Source organism: Chanos chanos, chromosome 5 (assembly GCF_902362185.1).
Source record: "Chanos chanos chromosome 5, fChaCha1.1, whole genome shotgun sequence".
Taxonomy (NCBI): Eukaryota; Metazoa; Chordata; class Actinopteri; order Gonorynchiformes; family Chanidae; genus Chanos; species Chanos chanos.
This window is the reverse complement of record NC_044499.1, coordinates 35751961-35772795: the sequence shown is the minus strand read 5'-3', so window position 1 is coordinate 35772795 and position 20835 is coordinate 35751961. Positions and strand designations below refer to the sequence as shown.

Here is a 20835-nt window from a genome sequence, read left to right as displayed (position 1 = left end):
GAATTTCCACTGTCTCTTATCTCTGTCTCTTTGTCCACTGAACTAATATCGTTCATTACAGAAAACAAACAGCCCAATATTCAGTCTGATGCAAAAGCCATGCAAATCGATCACCTCTCACGGTCACCCAAGATAAAAAGGATTTTTCAAAAAAGAAATGTTTCTTGCAAAAAGGCAGAGTATTCATCTGTACAACACCATTTCAGTGTATCCTTATATTCAGTGTGATACCAGTGGGCTTGTCCAAGCACTATGAAGACCAGCTGAAAACCACGCCCTCCTCTTAACTGACTTCAGGAGAACTGGCCATAGTTCAGGCTTGGTAGTATTGCTTCTCTATCTTCTTAGTAACACTGGTGCTGGAGACCACACCTCTCTGTACCATCTCCATCTGTCGAGTGATAGTGCCGCTGGACTGAGAGGTCTGCGTGCTTATCATCATCCCGTCTGGATAGGTAGAAAAACAAACAAAAACAAAACATGTCCAATCAAACATAAGGTGTGATATATCAACCAATATAACCACAAATTAGATGTTATTTTGTGCCTTTTCACAGAATGTGGTATATGAGACTGACTAGAAATCTACCAAAACTACTGCTTATTTTTCGATGTCTGTCATCATGAATAATAAATAATCAAGAAATTTTTTCAACAGGATTTATTTAGTCATTTAATTACAGAATTGTTTTTATGTGTACAGGCATATGTTGGAAAATATGTGTGAGAAGAAAGCTGAGAAAAATATACACTACCTGAGAAAAAGGGTTCATTGAACATACTGTGGCTGACATTGGTGACTGTGCTGACCTCTCCTGGCATGTTAAAAACCTCTCTTCTTGTTATCATGGATTGGTTGTTGTACATGGATGAAGACATGGATCCTGTACGAGAGGGAAGACACGAAGATGAACTTGAAGAAAGATAACAATGAACTGGAGTACTGGAAACATGAAATGGATCCTAAAATAGTTTAAACACTTGTTTTGAGCATGTAATGATTACATATTATCGTACGTCTTATGGTACCACCAATAATACCTACTCTTCACATATTTGGCAGTTGTTTGTGGTGCATTTATTTTCTACTGTGAGAAATTTACTTCTTTTATTTCATTTAATTCTTACTTCTTAAACTCTTCACTGTAATTTAATTTTTTTATTACACAAATAGTAGTTTAAATATAATAATGATCATTTTTAAGATGTAATTCTAACATAATTATGCTTGCACAAAACACAGCTGATATATGAAATGCGATTGCTTATTCTGTACAGAAAATCTGCTACGTGAATGGAGAATCTAAAGTCAAATACCTCCATCCTGAGACTCAATGGTAATGATGCCTTCTCTCTCCGGCCCAAAGCCTTGAGTTGTCTGGGCTTGAACTTTGAACTTGTAGGGTATGTTCTCCGTTAAGTCATTCACTGTCAAACTCGTTTCTGCGTTAGCCCCACTGACCTGGAAGGTGCGGACATCTCCTGCAAAATGTGAGAGAGACGTATGATAATACTGTTTTTAAAAAGCACAAGGCAAAGAGAGACATCACAAAGCTTAAAGCTGCAGCTTGCTGACCATCAGTTCTAAGAGAAAAGCATGTGATGGTGGACGTGTGCTAGACATGAGACCCCGGCTCCTGCTCTGTGACATGTGTCGCCCTAGTTTACATTAAGGCGGAGATTATTAAAACGGTTGGGAGTGTTGATATGTGCCAGACTGTGAATCTAGAACTGGTAAGAATGGGAAGGAATGAGAAATGTGAGTAAGTCTACCAGTACAGGCCATGTCCTCACTACACAGAGGTCAGTAGAAATTATCCACTCCTTACCTTCCAAGACACAATAAAGCACTATATAGATTTTTTTTACAGCAGCCCTAATTAACCCACCTCCTCCATGTAGTTGTTCACAGGTTACCACGTAGCCCAGAATTTCTCCATTGGGTTTACGTGGTTTTTCCCAGCTCAGCTGCAAGGCCTCTGGGCTCAGGGCAGTGAAGATCAATGGCCCTGGGGCACTGGGTGTACTCAGGGTGAATGGAGATCCTGGAAACAACAACACAAATAGTGATTAGCTTGTGCCAGACACATCAATTAAATGAGCCAGATGGTATGTCTACCCTGACATTATCTGACTTTTTTATTCAGAGATTGCCATCTGTGATTTGCTTTTCAGCTATTACACTGCATTAAGTCAAATGACATGCAAAACTGCTCATACAAATCATAGTTCAGGCAAAACTCTGAGATTTATTTATAGAGTCTCAAGTCTCCATGTGAGTGATTGCAAATCCAAATATAACATTTTGCTTGCTATGTCCTCAGCTGTATGCAGTCTAACAAAATTGAACAACCTTTCCACACATAGGCTATAACTAACCAGCAGTTGCACACTCGGTGGTTACAAGTGACCGAGCAGGTCCAAATGATAAGGATATATGATGAGACAGAATTCGTCACCTGGCACAGGGCTGAGGGGACTCTTGGGATCTACGGCAGACTCGATGGTGATGACGCCTTCTCTCTCTGGGCCCCAGCCCTCCTGGCTTTGGGCTTTCACTTTGAAGATATAAGAGTGATTAGGAAGGAGGTCCTGTACAATCACTGAATTCTGTCCTGGGTTGGTAACATCAATCCGTTTCATCTCACCTGCAGGGGAATAAAAGAGCACCATAAAAAATCTTTTTTACTCATTTATTTTTGATGCCTGGCTACTACCACTTTAGGCGTACTACACTGAAAGCTAAGTATAAACCAAACAATTTTCAGGTTCAAGCAAAGACAAGGCAAACATCCCATAAAAGACTAAAGTCAGACTGCAAAGAACATACTGACCACCATTGAGTAGCTGGTACAGCACACAGTAGCCCAGGACCTCTCTCTCGCAGTGTGGCTCCTGCCAGCTCACCTTCAGAGCTGTGGGTCCCAGTGCAGAGAACACCAGACGTGTGGGTGTGTCGGGCACCCCAGGGGTCATTCGTGTTTCTGAAGGTCAAAGCGCACATGAATTTAGAACATAGGCAAAAGCTCATGGGAACAGTTTGCTAGAGCATTGTGAGAGCAGTAACAGGAGAGTTACAAAGACCAGGTTAGCATAGATGAAACCAGGTGCACGTGTATGAGTAAGGGTGGAATCGCATTTCTAAACTTTAATCTGAATAAGAAAAATACACACACACACACACACACACACACACGCACACACACATACACTGATTTATTCATAAATCAGTGCCACATAGCCCATCTCTGCCCTCACACCAAGCCACAACTAGATATATATATTGTATCGATATTTAATAATACTTTGATTAGTAAAGATTAAGAGTACAATTACTACTCAAATAATTTCAGCAATTACTGAGGGTTTTTTTTTTCATATCCTCTGTTTGAGTAACTCCACATGTATGATTTTCACACTAATTGCTTTCTTTCCTCCTTCACGTTTCCTTAATAAATAGTAGAACACGTCTAATCATGTGTCATATCATAAGCTTGGACTTCATTGGGCAGTGGTGTGAGGGTTCTATTGGGCTATGAATACACTCACCCTGAAGCACCCTGTCAAGGTTCATCAGAGCGTCGTTTACATCTTCCGACTGTGTGCGTGCCCTGGAGGTCACACTGTAGCTGGCCATACTCTTGCTGTAGCTATAGCCACCTGAGAAGGCATTGAGCAATAGCACAGACACCCCAATGGGTGAAACGTAGCGAAGAACATCGAATTTCAGCAGAGTGGTAAAGAGAAAGTGGAGAGAAAAGAGTTGCGACAGTCAGCAAAGGATTCTTACCCAAGCAATGGAAAAATGCAGCAACACCTCACAGCAAACTGAAATAAACATCTCTGCCATTAACCCAAAGCATTAATGCCTATAAAGCAGTGGTGGTCAATCCTACTCCTGAAGTGCCACTCTACCACAGGATTTTATTCCGGTCCTAATCACACACAACTGGTTCAGTGAGAATGTGAGCGAGAACGTGAGTATTAGAAAGTGTGCTTTATTGGGATTAGAACAAAAGCCATCAGGAATGAATATGTAGGATGTTCAAGAAGAGGGTTAGCAACATTGAAAGTAAAAAACTGCTGTCAAGTTGTGTGCATATTCTTACTCAGGCCGTCAGCGAATCCACTTGGCATGTCGCCCATAACAATTGAGTCTCTCACACCATCGTGTTCATATAAAGCCCTGTTCTCAGAGCGTTTCCTCATGATGACTTCCTCCTGTAGGCGTGGGGAGCCTGGAAAAAAATAAAGGTTTTTATTTTAGTTGGCCAGAAAGATCAACAAGCCTTTTGAAGACCTAGCCTTGTAAGAGTGCTCTTGGCCCAATACAGGACTGACCCCAGACTGCCCCTGAAGCAAATTTGAGAGGATTAGAGTAGATATTAACTGTGCGACCAATTTTCCTCATTCTGCTCTCTGGTGGACATATGGCTGAGTGGACTACAGTGCTTGAATCATGACTTGACTCCTTTCCACACTATGACAAGGTAGTAGGGGAATGAGCTTTCAGAGGAACATGGGGGAAGGGTTTGAGGGACTATTTTAAACTGGACCTGTTGGGCCTCTAGTACCTTTTGAAAACATATAGGTTGTGGTGCTCTCCAGGGTACCCCCAGTAGGTGAGCGCAAACTGTAGTTGGAGGATGATGCACTCATGTTGCGCGTCAATGATCCCCCTCCACCAGGAAACAGGAAATTCTGGTCCCATTTGCCATTAATGATCTGGTCTGGGGAGAGAATGGAGACAGAATGAGAATGCAGTTTGTAAACTTTGATTAGCCTTTGGTATGAGTATAATTTTGAGGGACAGAAGAACAGGTTAAGGTTACGGTTAAAATTAGCTTGTCTTCAGCATTCCCTCAAAACCACTGCTATACCTTGTCCGTTTGCCACAAACGATTTAGAACTGAAACATTCAGTTGACAATTTCCAAACTATGGACATGACCATGAAAAAACACACAACACGTAGGCTTATCCCTAAGAAGAGAACACATATCTCCTCTGTTCCAGAGAATTCCTTGCCATAAGCTCCAGCAGTAGCAGCAGAGGTTCCAGTAGCATTGGCAATGCTACAACCTCAAGTCACACTTTGAGTGTGGTAGGCTGACAGGGCACAGACCCAAACCTTCATCTGTCCATTCTCTGTCCATCACCAACTATGTGGTCAATACACTTCAGGATGAATGAAGGCAGAAGCAAGGCACCAGCTAGCATTCTGAAAGGCTAGCTCGCATAAGGATATAACTGAACGGAGGGCACTGGTGCTGGCCGGAGGTTGTCATGCTGTCTAGCGGTGGAAACCTTCACCTTGAAGAGGAGTCTGGGCATGGCTAGGTTGGCCTGGCTCCTCACTGGACTCCGTGTCTGTGCTCCTTCTCTCATGGTGAATGATGTCAGCGGGCAGTTTCCAGGATACCTTCCGCAGATCCAGACCATCGCCAACCAGCTGAACATGTTTCCAGCGCAAGCCTTTTTTCAATCGGGGTTGGGGGAGCAAGCACGCATGAAGGAGTTTTTTGACTGGCTGCAGTAAGACTCGGGAGTTTAAGCAACAGCAAGCGCAAAGCAAACAGTTTGAGGGAGTGATGGGAAGAGAGGAAGACCTGCGCACCATTTAGAGAAGTGATATTCAAAAGAAGCCATGAGACTCACAGGTCCCTCAAGAATTTATTTGAACCAACACCTATAACACCTGATTTAACTTATGAAGTCATTCCTTGTCTCAAACAGAGCAGCTAGTTGTTTAAATTAGAATTTGTAGCAAACAGTTGGAACAAATACCCAAGGAATCCTCAAACGACACAGAAAAACAGCTTGCTGGACTCCTCAGAGGACTAATTGAAATATACAAAAGAAACAATGCATTTTTTGATCTTGTCTGTCCAAATATACATCATCTTTTGAAGAAGAAACAGGGAAAACGTTCCCTAAGACCATCCAACAATAAGTCATTTCCAGTAGGGAACATAAAAATATGATTATGAAAGGATACAGCAACCCAGTTCCAAAAGGAAAGGAGAGAGGAAAGCAAGAGCAAAGTCTTGTACACCATTTCTATTCAGGTGGAAGTGTTTCTCCAATCACCTGGTTCAATGTGAAGTGATGATTGATATTCAATTTTATAAAATGTGATTGGCTGCTCAGCACTGATGATGCAGATATCATCTCTGAGTGGTTGAGAATGTGTCGCAGCAAAATAAAGCCAGCTTACAGAGGCAAACACCACTCAACAAAACTGCTCAACACCAACTTTCAAAAAATGGAAAGCATGCATAACAAATGGACAGTAACACTTAACAGATTTACTGACCAAAATTTTTAGATTACCACAGCGACATTTTTGTAGCTATATGAAGTTTCATGATAGAGATCTGATGTGTATTTTTTGGATAGTTTGGGTTTTCTAGACCACGCTTAAATATGTTCTGAAATACAGGCTAGCCAGTTAAAATATGACAGGTGCCCCAAGACAGCGATGTTTTGTAGATACCAACCTTCGTCAGACATGCTGGGTCTCTTACTGCCACCAGGCGAGCGCAGGACCTCATTACTGTACATAAGGTAGCTGTCATACTCCTCTCCAGCCTCTGCATCCACAATGGGAATATCAGGAATGATGGGAACTGTGGAAGGGAAGGGTCAACACAAAGAGGAACTAGAATCAACAAAGGCAATATTAATAGATCTTTAGATATTCACCAGATACACTCTTCGTGGCCTGGGTCACTTCATTATCAACTGAGTTCATTTTAATGGAGTAAAAATTCAAAATATCAATTAAAAAACATGAATGGGAAATAACTGAAGTTACTGTTACACTTACTGATTCTACAGAACTGAAATGGATCCATTTGATCCATTCTGTTTTCTCCTACATTGTTATAGGCCTATTCCTTATGGTAGCTTCTACCAGTAAAATTGCCTTGATGATTCCTTTGAACTTACTGGACATAGGTCTATTAGGCTGTGTTGCAAGGTTGATGGTGGCATCTCTGAATGGACCCCAACCCACTTTGTTGCGAGCGCGCACTTTGTAGCAGTATGTCTGAGATGGCTGCAGGTTCTCAATGAGCAGCATGCGTTTCTTAGGGTTGTCAATCTTCACCTTTTTAGAAGCACCTATTGGCTCTAGAAATAGTTGAACGGGTTTAACTGATATTAGAGAATAATGGTTACAAAGATTAGGGTGAACTTTTGACACCTTGCAGATGTCCAGAATACCATAAGAAATTAAAAAAATGGTAATTTAATATCAGTCCATTAATCTACTTAAATACATATTTACAATACATATATAGATTTAATGGCACTTATCAAGAGGCTTCTTGTCTGTAACTTTGGATGCAGGAAAGTGATGAAAAGTGGAAAACACTCACTGCTGTCCTCATCAATAGGTGTGTAGATGACCTCATATGATGTGATGACGCCATTCGGCTCCGCAGGCTCCGCCCAGCTAAGTTGAGTGACAGTGGGGCTGATGACATTGAAAGCCAGGCGACCAGGCTCACTTGGCACTGATGGAAGCAGAAATATGGATGAGTTCACAACAGAATTAGAGACATACGTCTTATCCCATAATTTAAAGCTGCTTCTACATTTAAATGAGAACCAGAACAAACTCGTTTAATCAAGCTCAGGATTCTCTTAAAGTCATGAAGCCAATTTTTCAGTGTATATATCATCTAGAGAAAGTAGAATATCTGGCAACACAAAGAGCACATAAGAGATGTCTGACAGAACAAAAATCTGCAAAGTTACTGGTCTATTTTCAAGTATAACTGAGTTTTACCATCTTCCAATGTCTGACATGGCACTATGTCACTGTAGTGTCCATCTGTAATGGCATTGTATGCACAAACACGCATCTCATAATCGCAGTAAGGGTACAGGTTGGTCAGCTCTGCCTGCGGATTCTTCACATTAGCTATCTGAGCATCCTCTTCGGGGTCTCCATAAATCCAGTACTTCACCTAGAAGAGGAGTTCACAGGTTGTTTTTTTCACTAGGCTGTTTTTTGGGTTTGTTTGTTATTTTCAATTTTATGGCAATATTTGTGAAAACGTTCTCTCTTACTTGACTGGTGACAATAAATGAGTGTATAACAACCCCCCCCCCCCCTTTCAAAAACGTGCTGGACGTCTATCTTAGGTTATCTGTTTGGGAGACTCTTCCTCCAAAGCTGTTCTGCTTCAAGGGAATATTTGGCTCTGGTTCTTTCAAGACAAACTGAAACCGCATTACATTCCTCACTCAGGCGCACCCAGTAAATGCATTCCAGTGGATTATCTGTGGCAAATTCCAAGATTTTACGACTAACCGATAACACCCCTCTCCCGATTCCTGTCTAGAAATCTGGTCTGAATTAGAAAGGCACAAAGTCTTGCAGTCTGGACCTTTCTGTACATTATACCTTATAGCCCAGTGCACTACTTATGGGTGTCCAGTTCACGCGAATGCTCTTGGGGCCAGTGGCTGTGGCTTTGATGTTGTCAGGAGAAGGAAGGCGTCCACCAGGTGACGTTGCTGACTGTTTGACGAAGCCCATAGACACTGGGACATCCCAATCTTTGTTATCTTGATCTAACAAAGCATAACATCTGTCAGTGAGTACAAAAAATCTTTCTATGCAATTATGTTGCATTATTATTATTTGTCATACTGTATAAGCCAATATGTCTTAAATGACTAGATATTCTGTAAGCATTTGTCACTATTTCCTTCAATGCTGCCGTGCCATTTATCTGAAAACCTCACAGTAATTGAAATCTCAATGGTATCTCAGTTGTTTATATGCTGATTTTGTCATATGGACTGTTCAACATAATTTTTCATGGGCTTACCAGGCTGTATGACATTAACCAAGGTAGTCCTCCTCTCTCCCATCAGAGAGTTGGAGCTTGGGTCAAAAAGCTCCAGTTGGAAGCTCTCAGGTTTGACAGGCCCTGGATAGGTCTGAGGCTCGATGACAATGTTCTTTTCTGACTCGCCAGGGCTGAATTTAAGTGGTTTGGAGATTTCAAAACGGGAGGCCTTGTTGGTACGCCAGTGCACAGTAGAGGGGCCCTCCGTGTTTCGCATGCGGACCACCGGGATGGTGTAGACCGGGTCAGCTGTGTTGAAGGTCTGAGTGCTCTTCTTGAACATCACAACACTGGGCTCTGCATTGAAAAAAAAAAACAACAACAAAAAAACCCAATGTTTATAACAGCTTTTACACTCTCACAATCATCCATCATACAATTTCCTCACCCAATACAGACTAGTTAAAAACAAACAAACAAACAAGCAAAAATTGTTAAGGGATATAGGGATTATCTCTTTGACTTTACACTCACCTTGCTGATCACTGATAGTAACAGTGGTGCGTGGATATCGTCCAAGTTTGGCTCCCTGTCGTGGGTTGCTGAGGTCCATGACAAACTGCTTGACCTGGTTGTCTTCCAGAAGGCCGTCTCCTTCCCCGAGCTCCAACAGCTGCACAGCCACGGTCTTTTCAGTCTCTCCAGGCTGGAACATCAGGTCCCCTTCCTTTGATATATAGTCCTGCAGACATTAAATTATAGGTCAGCAAGTGGACTGTGAAATCAGTCTTAGAAACTTCAGTTAGATCAGAGATATAGTCATAATTATTGTATTGTTACTATGACGTGGCAAAGACAAAAAGAAGGGAATTTGATGGTTGATATGACAAAGTCTACTTCACAAAGCACAGACTGGTGAACATGAAAGACTATCAAGCCGTTATGTTAAATATTAACAATTTCTCTCAGAAACCTGGACTGCTGCGTGGCAGACAAAGTCTTATATGTAATTCCTTGCAAACAGCACAGCAAACAGACAGTGACTCCATTTAATGACTGAACATCTAAATGTTCTACAAAATATGATCATACACTAATATTATTACACTTTTACTGAATAAAATATTAAAATTAGCAAGTGACAAAAGCTTGCCCTTTGATGAGATCAGGACAAAATCTTGGCCAAACGTAGACCAGTGGCTGGTAACGAAAAGGCTAAGTCTAGCTAACCATACCTTTTTATCCTTGGCAGTGAGATCACGAGTGCGATAGGAGACTTGTGTTGGACCATCCTCAAGGATTTCCCGACTGATGGGAATGTTAGCCACCCGTTCCTGTCGACTGTAGGTGTATGAAGGCTGCAGGAAGGTCAAGATACTCTTGGCTGTGAGAGAATAAAGTAAAAACATACATAAACACACACATTACACACTTGTTTAGCCTCGCCTTGCTTGGTTAATGCTGGAGTAGCCTAAGCATTTTGTCGAATGCTAACGTCATACTGTCCACATTTTCAGTCATTCATTCGTTTATCCTCGGAATTTATTTCAAATACCCTGATACCTTTCCACTAGCTTTCTTGTTGAAGAGGGCAGCTAAGCTTTACAAATGCACCAAAAGCCCTTCAGAAGTTACCCTTGAATGAACCTTGCCTAATGTTTGTGACCAGTTCTCACCGTGATCCTTGATGATGGTAATATTGACAAAGCGGCGGCCGAGTTCAGCAATGCCAACAGGTACATCCAAAGCCTCCACCTGCAGCTGCTTCTTGTCATCATCCTCATCTTTGACAAAGAGAGGTACACGAACATCCACCAGCTCCACATCCTTCTGCATCTCCACAAGCCCTGTGGCCTCTGCAGAGCCAAATCATAAATATGGGAGGGTATGTACCAACAGCACAAGTTGCTCTAACGTCAGGAGTTGGGTTTGGTTATACCCAAGTTCAGTTCATTCAGGTAATAAATGTATCTCCTGTCTCCCAAACAGAGATTCAGTCAGTTACATCTGTTATGTTTTAATAAATCAATTGAATTTCAATTGATTTCCTGAATTTTGAAATAATTTAGAAGACATTTGTGTATTGTATACATTCTAGGCTGTGTGTAGGGCACACACCTCTGTCCGTGGCCACAGTGTAGTAACCAGGCACGACTTTGAGATTACTGAAGCTCCCATTCTGAACATGCTTCTCAGTCAGTTTGACAATGTCAGTATAGCAGCCACGAGGTGCTGACAAAACTGTGTCGACAATAGCGTTGTCCTTCCTAAAGGATTAAGAAAAGACAAATTCATATTCATCTTGTTTACTCCTGTCCACTATTATATGCTGTAACTATAGCTATATTAGCACAGCATTTTAATCTTACCTCTTTCCAGCATTTCTTTGTGTCCTGTGAAATAAAGATGAGACACTTCATTTAGAGAGTTTACCAGTGCATGCGTGCAGTTTTCATATATTTTTTTTTCTTTCAGATAACAATTATATCTGCCAAACCTGAATTTAGTCTTCTGTACTTTCTGTGTGCCAGGTATCTGCTTGTAAATGTTATTGAGCTGTTTGAAGAGAACAAATACATACAGATACAGAGCACTTAGGCATGTGAGTAACACTTTGAAAATAACATATATTGTAATATTTTGAAAAACGTATCACTGTACAACACAGCAACCATTATTTAGGAGTAAATGTTTTGGACTGAATTCAGGATAGATGAAGGAATTGTGTGTGGGAAATGTATAAGTATATGAGTGCATAATATTGAATATTGGAAGACACATATATATCAGAATATATAGCAGCTGCCCAGTGGTTGTAGTGTGTACACAGGATGGGTTAAATGCAGAGGACAAATCTCTCCACGGGGATCAATAAAGTACTTCCTCTTCTTAAATATGATAGAATAGCAATGATTTCACATCTGTAAAAAACTATAAATGTAGTATAAATTCTAATTTAAAGAAAAGTCCTTTGTATGACATGTATGGGCTGATACAAACATGCTGAACAGACATCATTCTTACAGATATTACAGAGGGAAATATACATATTTTCCACACAACATTAGCATTCTTTATATTTATTGTGTGGCTATGGGCAATTTCTCCCGGAGGGTATGCATAAAACGGAACTCACGTTGTCCTCCACTTCCTGACGCAGAAGTTCAGTGTCCCTAGCTTCTGGACGAGACAAGCTATCTGAGAACATTCGATTCAAACGCAGAGACAGGGGGAATTGGACTGCACACAAAGGAAAAGGAAGGAAACGTTAAGATGAGCTTTCAACAAGTCATTTGTTCCAAAACTGTGGTTTCAGATCAAGTAAAAGGTGTTGCACATGGGGGAAGTTGCAGAAAGTCAACCTTTTTCTTTTTTTCTTCATGAAAGTACACAGCAATGCCCAGTCTGCTGATGAAAATAATCTGGTAACTCCTAACTGTTGTGATCTAATATTTAGATGTTTTATAACTGGAGAGCTAGAATAATATGCCAAGTGAAGTAGTGGTTAGTGAAATAGTTGCCAGACTCACTGAGCTCTTTGGGATTAGGTTTCATCTGAACCTGAGGGTGGGTGATGCTGCGATGCACATTGTCTGTGATCTTCCAGCGGACCACATCCGTGTCTTTGGGGGGGCCAGTGCGTATTAGCGGGGTGTCCAGATGATCCGAGGTCAACAAAGAATGGCGCAACATATACTCCTCCTCCTTGAATCCCACTTTACGGCCTGCAGGGTGAAAATGTACCACATAAACTAAAGAAAAAAACCATACTCGGGGCAAGGTGAATGGTATTTAAAGAGGTAAACAGCAGCGTGGGAATACGTTTCTAGTTTTTATTGACGTAACGTACTTTTCTATATTTTCATTACCAAAAAAGACACCCACCTCGAGCACAGCAAGGCAGCAGCCCCAGACACCACTGTCAAAGAAAGAGAGAGAGAAGGAAACAGAATTACAAACAGCTACATAACAAATTTTGCTATGATGCTTAAAATCTTTACTCCGAAATTTTGAGCCAATATATATGGAATGTAGAGTCCTTATGACACCCCTATGACAGTATGGCATGAGTATGTGGTTGGTCTGGAGGGAGGAGGTAACGTTACCGCGCAGCCTTTGCAATACTTCCAGCAGCAGAGGAGCAACAAACCCAGCAACAGCATTAGGAACATGATGAGTGGGATGAGCCAAAGAAAACTGCCAGGGGGACAGTCTACAGCACAAAAACCACGATTAGGGCATACAGACACACGCACACACACATACACACACTCACACACACACACGCACTCACTTACAAACACTGTCTGTAGTAAAACAGTAAAAACTGTAAAACTATATTATCTGCAAAATGTCAGTTAAACCACTGCAAATCAGCTCTGAGAAATGAATCAACTCTATTTCAACTTTCACATTCATAAAATTTCACAAATTAATAAACAGTGCCCTGTGGTATAAATACATGTCATGAATGTTAACGGCTCACCTCTCTTCTTTAGCACTTCAACCTCGAATACAGAATCGTTGGCATTTAAGGGGTAGTCTACCGTGTAGTGGTATGTGCAGTCATCATCTTCATCTCTAAAACTGCAACTCTGTACCACGGCTTTTGCAAAAAACACAACCAAGCAAGTCAAACAAACAAATTTGCTTTAAATTCATTAGAAAGTGTGTGTGTGTGTTTTTTTTAAAGATGTAAGTATTTCTGAAGTGTTTTTAAGAAGACAGACGTACAGTTTTTGAGTTCATCTACTAAGGTGACGTTGAATTGGCATGCGTCACATTTTTTTCCTTTGTTCTCTCCGGTGTTCCAGGCTTTGCACTGGACACAGCTCCGTCTGTCCTCGCACATTCCCAGCTGAGCCTGGAAAAGGAGACAGTGAAAATGGAAGACATGCATTTATGACGTAGGAGTATGAATAACCACACTGCCAGCAGTCACTCTGCACTATGATCGATAAATCTCATTATACTTAAACATGAAAATTCAATATGACAGCTGTATGCTGTGCACACAAACTAAAAAGACTAACCTGGAAACTGGCCTCGCAAGTAGCACTCAGCGGGAGGCCCGTGTTTTCACATTCACAGCGACCACACTTACATGTCCCCCGTCCGTTACAGACGCCCTGAGCAAAGCGAAGCAGTGGTAGAGATATTTGTATCCTATTAGAGAGCCAATGCAGCTTCAATGGTATTCATAAAACTGAGCCAAAACATTAGTAGATAATGTATTAAGATGTAAGGATGTAGGATGGAATGGATGTGATTTACCCCTTTACTGTCTACACAGGGCTGTTCACTGGTGGTGCACTCACAGGATGACCCTGTCCAGCCAGGGAGACACTGACACTTTCCCATCGAACATGTGCCACGGTCTGACAAACAGAGCCCAACCAATACAAGCATTATTACACAACTTCATCTCTATGGAGATCAAAGTTAAATGATCATCTCAATGACGTCACACATTTTTCCAGTCAAAAGTGTAGTATGTATGGAAATGGAAATGTACAGTTCTCACTGAAAACACATACTGATTTATTGACCCCCCCCCCCCCCCCCCCCCCCACCAAAAAAAAAAAATTGTTAAATTTTAAATGTTACACCCAACTGTTGAAACTGTACACACATAATTTTTCGGAGTCAGTCACTGACCGTTGCAGAGAAATCCACCAAAGCGCGGACACTGGGTCTTGTCATACTCGCAGAAAGGGCCTTCATGATTTGGGTTATGGCACACACACATTCCACACAGGCAGTCTCCACGTCCAGAGCAGGGCTCTTTCATGTCAGGTCCCTTACAGCTACTGCTGTCTCCTGAGTCACTCATGGAACAGTTACAGGTTGGTCCCACCCTGAAACACATCACAAGTGGGTAAGGATTCCTGGTCCTGTTCAAAAGTCATTTTAAATTAAAATTATTTATTAATTCATTTATTTATTTTTTAGATTTTTTTTTAGATTCTTACCATCCAGTGTGACACTGGCATTTCCCACACACAAGGTCTCCAGTTCCATGACACAAAGGGGAGTTCTTGGCGGCTGACTATGCCAACAAAAAGAGAAACCATGGTAACAGCCCACTCATTATGCCAACGCAAATGAAGGCGCACTACTGCGCGAGAACAATTTACAACTCTTTTGTTTATAAAGGTAGAATGCAAACCTTCAGCTCTATCTTAAGTTTATCTTAAGACTTTTTTCCCAGTCTTACAAAGACCAGTTTCCTCATTACGTGTGTTGTAGATGTAACACTCTGAGACAAAAAAAATGTATTGTAATGTCCTGATCGGTGACGATCAATGAAGCTCTTATGCAAACATTACATGGCCCTTCATAACATCAAAATGATATCATGTTACACAATACACTTGCTGATATCATGGTTATTGCTACGGTGATGTGCAAGCCAAGCTGAGGTAGCTCTATGAAAGCATGCTCCCTGTTATGAAAACACACCCTCATTCTTACCTTCTCACATTCACAGGTTTTGCAGAGCACATCAGCTTGGATCCTGAGTGCAGAGCTGAAGGTTGTGGGTTTGACACGGATGGTGCCTCTTCTGTCCCCCTCACTGATGTCACATACATGACTTTCACCAACATTGCTGTTGGCCTCCACTCGCACTTTAAACTTGCCCTGGGGTGGGTAGACACAGACAAATATAAGGCACTGATTTGCATTAATCATTGTGTGAGTGTGTGTGTGTGTGTGTGTAGGTAAGGGTGATGTGAAATTTACTGATAAATAAATTCCGTTTAGTGTCAAGGAGTGTATGATTATGTGCGTGTGGCACAGGAGAAGAGGAAATGCAGCCTTACAATTTGACCAGGCTTGAAATCAAATTGGCCCTTTTTTGCATCTGCGCCAGCATAGGACAAGATCTGAGCATCCACAGCCTTTGGTTTATCTTCAGCACGAATGCTAATCTTTGAGCGGATACTCTGAGAGAAAATAAGAAAAAGTAACATTATTCAATCTGTGGATGCTGCATTAGTTATTGACTGTCAAATCTTCAAGTTGCTCTGGAATGAATGTGTTATATACAACTTTGGTGTACCAGAAAAGCTTTCTCCAAAATTTCCAGAATGTTTGAGGAATCCTCCTGAAGCTCTCCCACAGAAGCAAGAGGGAAGTATTCATGCAATTTCTGCAAAATCAAACAGTTAAAGAGTTAATCAAGAGCAATTACATCAGATGTATTCTGAAAATATTGGAAAAACACATGAAGTCTCGGTTAAAAACCACTCATTGGAAAGACCTAGTAGCAGAACAGTTGCAAAATCGTGCATGGAAACACACGATTAAGCCACAACAGAGGTTAGGCCAAAACATATGAAATACAAAGAAAAAATGTATTTATCAAGTGCATTTGAGTAAGAGCATAATCTGCTACAGTGAGACAAACTGTGATTAGAACATGTCCTAAAACCAGTATTCATAAAATATACATTCGTAAAATATTTTCAAAATGCATAATGCTGTTACTTACATAATAGTAGGTGTAGGAGTGGTTGGTTACGGCGAAGACGGGGATGATGCTGTGATCCACCAGGAGGCGCACCAGTGTGGGCACAGAGGGATAATCCTGTTTGGTTGCATGAGTGTAAGAACCATTCACATCTAGATGGCATGCTTCGTCATTCCGTGGCAGGATACCAGCCAAGACGTTGGCGCCGTCTGCTTCATAATGGAAAGCTGACTCCGTGGAGAAGACAAGAAGGTGGGTGCTGTCTTTTCTCCACCCGATCTGGTCCTGGAGATAAAAAGAGACCCAGAAAATGTGAAACAAGCTTTCACACTATTAAGTGTGAAAGCTATGCGCGTGCAGATATCTATTCATTTTAGATATTGCAGTATCTAATCAAATCAGCAAGGGAGCCTCTTTATCATGGAGCTGACATCCTGGTATGATTAAAATCTATTTGACTTTGTGTATTAGACGTGCCATAAATATGTGTATGGCATATATACCTTACAGACTGCAGCTTGTAAGATAGCATCAAACCCTCCTTCGGGGGCATCCAGATTGCCCGAGATGCGCTCCTTCTGCAACTCATCATTGAAAACATCGACGTTGTTGGTCAGACGGATGGCATTGCGGAAGGAAAAGGGGGGGTCACTGTCGGGCCATGGCTGTGCTAGTCTGTGCATGAGGAGGAAGAGGAGGAGGAAGGGAGAAACACACAAGATTAGATTTGTTTTTTAAAAAAAAAGGCATTCAAACTTAAGAAGCGATATCTAGGAACAGACAGACAGACAGACCGGCAGACAGACAGTCAAACAGACAGACAGACAGAAGGATTCTCACTTGGATGGTCTCATGTCAGTTTGAGGCGCAGTGACTTTGTCAACAAATTTGCCAAAACCAATAGTGTAGTCATCAGAGAGTTTTTTCACCAGTTTAGCTGCAAGAGAAATGGATTGGTAAATACATACATACATACATACATACACACATACATACATACATACATACGTACATACATACATACATACACACATACACAAAAAACAGAAACATCAAAAAGTCTACTGAAAATGAATCAAAAGGTGAAATACAGTCATGCCAAAAATCACAAAGCAATGAGTGCCCTGACACTGATACAACTAAGCAAATGCACTCTCAAAACACATGTGCACCTTTTTGCACAGTGTGAATGACTGACAACATATACATGTGTGTGTACATATACATAGACATACACAGAAAATTTAATTTTACCTTTACCTTACAGTCATCTTAAAATTAAATCGTCTAGCTGTCACAACAGTGTTGCTGAGTAATAGCTCTTATGAATGATACTGGCTTGATTTTCCACAGAAAGTTTAGATTGCCTCACAATCTCATACTGAATGAATCACAATCCACTGAAATCAGACAGTGCACTCAATTCACCATTTCCATTCAAAACGGTGTTTAGAATTAGGACTACTCTGGGTCACTGTCCCTGTATCACTCACCTAGCTGTGCCCCCATCTTCTTCAGGTTGGCCAAATCATCGCTCATAGAGTTGGAGAAGTCCATGAGAATGTACAGGTCCAGGGGACCCTTCAGTGGCTCAAACACTTCCATTTCCACTTCCCTCACTTCACCCGGGAGCAAACTCATCTGGATCCTCTGAGGAGCCACTTGGGACTTACTGATGCTTGTGTCTATTCGTGAATTCTGGAGGAGACAAAAAGAGTGTGGGGACATTGCTCACCACCTAATCAACCCATGGCACAGTTTAAAGTTTATATATCAGTAATAACAGTTTAGAGTTTATGTGTCTCAGGACTGATAGTTCTCAATATTTTCTCATGCTGTTACATGCATATGCTCTAACAGCAATTGTACAATATTGAGATAACATCAAGGTAGCTTTTGCATGACGTGGTTTGTGGTTTGTGTTTGGTATCATTCAAAAACAAAGAACACAAATCTGAGGACAATTTAATGCTAAGGACAATTTAACAATAAGACTAAAAATGAAAGTAGAATAGAGACTAATGGCAGGACATTTTATTGCTATAATCCCCCAAAAGCTTGCTGGAATCTCTGCAAATGAATTTGTTTGAAGCCAAAGTCCACATGCATTATCCCTTCGAATAAAATGGTTTTCTAACCCCAAATATAGACACTCACCTCCACAACAGACATTGAGCCTGAAACAGTCATCAACTCCTTGCAGCCATGAGCTAACAGGTTTTCCTCAAGGTCACATCGTGATTTATCAAAACCCTGAGTTGGGAATAATGGACAGTGTTTAAGGGTTTGAGGCTTTAAACTAACCCACACTAGCTAATGAGTGTCATATAAACACTGCATATTGACTGGCTACATTTGATTATCATCTCCCAAGTCAACTTGAATTAATTACTTTTAAGGTTAAGTGGTAAAAACAGGCTGAGCATATTTACGACTTCCTGATATTTCTGAGAACTCCATAAAATTGATGTATCTATGATTTTTACATAATGGTAGAATCTTAATTAAATTTACAGTTTTATTCAAACCAGAAGCCTTAAAATTCGCTGTCTCAAAATTTGTGATAGAAGACATTCCAGTAACCATCTCATACATGCTGTTTATAAGCATACTCTTGCACAACATATTTATCAACTCCATACACATCTAATCTACAGTACACTTTCACTGTCACTTTCAGAGAAATCTGACCTCCAATGTCAGAGAGATGAAAAATCTGAAAGACTTTCGATGTAAGTAAAAAGAATTCTGAGATGGTGCTTTGTGATGTACTTTACTGACTGTAAAGTCACAATGGACTAATGAGCAGACTTATGACTTACTCTTGACTAAAAAATCTTTGTCTATTCAGCCAGTCTGAACAAGAACAGGACAACTACAAAATGTATGCTGGACATGTACTTGTAAAAACCATAACCACTCCAGAACTACAAAAAGTGTTAACACATTCCAGTGGCTGAACAGCTAAATAAACAAACAACTCATTGGTCCATTTCTCTTTATATCCACAGGATTCAAGTTTGAAAAATCCTTCCCGATTCCCTATTCTAAGATCCAGATTCTTGACCTTTTGATAAGACACAACTGTCACTCAATCCTTCTTGTCAGCTTACCGCATCTGCACAGTAGCTGCAGCCCTGTCCTGCCTGGATGCACACAGAGCAGGATGATGCTGCTTTGGCAAGGCAGTGATTCCCTGTGGTTTCAAAGGAGAGAACATGACAATGAATCCACAGGACTCAGAATACAAGAAACAAAAGATAATAGAAGGATAATATGGGACACAATCATTATATTTACATTTGGGGGAAACTATATTTGCATTTGGGGGACTCCTCTCCGATTCTGTTTCATATTCGGTCTGATGTTTATAGTTTACGTGCTTGTTTGTTGACCGACAGACACTCTAAGAGTAAAACTAGGATGTCCAATCCACAGTTTGTGTGTGTATGTGTGTGAGTGTGTGTGTGTGTGTGTGTAGCATGATGTACGGGCTTTCAGCCTACTGTTCCTGTGCTACATTACAGTGCTTTTCTGCAACCAGTTACACTCCGATAAGTTCCCATAAACAAGTTCTAAAATACATCTGAATATGCCCGCTGTATCTTCATCAGAACATAAAGAAGTGGACTCATCTTGCTAATGCTGCACATGTGTAAACTGCAAATAGGTTTCTCTTCCAAATAATCCAGTATCCAACATAATGTGTTACTGCCTACAATTATGGAAACGGTTTCAGTCCTCTAGTATATAGAACTTTTAAATAGCATTTCCATACTGCTAGCAGAATTTACTAGTTTAAGTTCATGTACTGCTGAAGTTCATGTGGGTTATCTATATGAGAGGCCCCATGGCAGCTTCATTTTTCCATATCTGGACCCCTGTTACAAAAAAACCCCCAAAAAACGAACAACAACCAAAGAAAAAAACAAACCAAAAAATCCAAACCTGCTAGCCTCACAGTCTCATATTGAATGAATCACAGTCCATAACACTAATATAACAGATATATAACAGATATAACAAATCCTGGTCAAAAACAAAAATGTTTGAGATAAAACTAAATGTTATTAAATGGTAAATTACAAAATTCAAAATTAAATTCACAAAGTATCTGTCACAAAATATGGTTTTAAATGGACAAGACTGCTGACTATAAAACGTGCTGTTTCTGGGGGTACTGGTTAAACAAAAGTGGAATGAAATAAAATTTATTAGGTAAGACATTAAGGGGTAAATCTAATAAAAAACTGTGCTGGCAAGACTCACCTCGTTCAGCACGGGAGCCAGTCAAAACAGTTGCAAGAAAAACAAGACTTGCTATGACACATACCGTCCATCTTCCCATTTCCTCCTGAAACACAGTCAAAGCACAGGGTACAATCATCAGCGTTCAGATTTCAGACGGAAATTTAATTTGAACTCACCCTTCCCTTGTTTGGTCATTAGCACTAACTAAAATAACACAAAAACGCTGACAACAAATTCAAGCAAAAGGCTGTAACAAAACAACAACAACCATGTCAGAAAATAATCCATTATTGTGAACATATTA

At 40.8% G+C, this 20835-nt stretch overlaps 1 protein-coding gene across 1 annotated transcript; it reads right to left on the bottom strand.

The window, feature by feature from the left end:
* Nucleotides 1–313: 313 nt before the first annotated feature.
* itgb4 (integrin, beta 4) lies at nt 314–20628 on the bottom strand. The gene is made up of 41 exons (XM_030775476.1): nt 20550–20628; nt 19394–19476; nt 18438–18533; nt 17774–17978; nt 17121–17217; nt 16784–16955; nt 16302–16565; nt 15870–15959; nt 15631–15753; nt 15281–15448; nt 14779–14855; nt 14465–14664; nt 14081–14184; nt 13840–13935; nt 13541–13670; nt 13293–13412; nt 12913–13019; nt 12692–12725; nt 12337–12531; nt 11943–12046; nt 11304–11362; nt 11176–11199; nt 10925–11073; nt 10483–10662; nt 10042–10190; nt 9341–9548; nt 8846–9163; nt 8416–8579; nt 7795–7975; nt 7382–7519; nt 6951–7133; nt 6500–6628; nt 4575–4730; nt 4110–4238; nt 3550–3660; nt 2835–2984; nt 2460–2648; nt 1890–2045; nt 1318–1482; nt 756–884; nt 314–447 (listed from the first exon to the last, which is right to left on the bottom strand). The coding sequence occupies exons 1-41, from the start codon at nt 20626–20628 to the stop codon at nt 314–316; spliced, it is 5745 nt and encodes a 1914-aa protein (XP_030631336.1).
* Nucleotides 20629–20835: the final 207 nt, after the last annotated feature.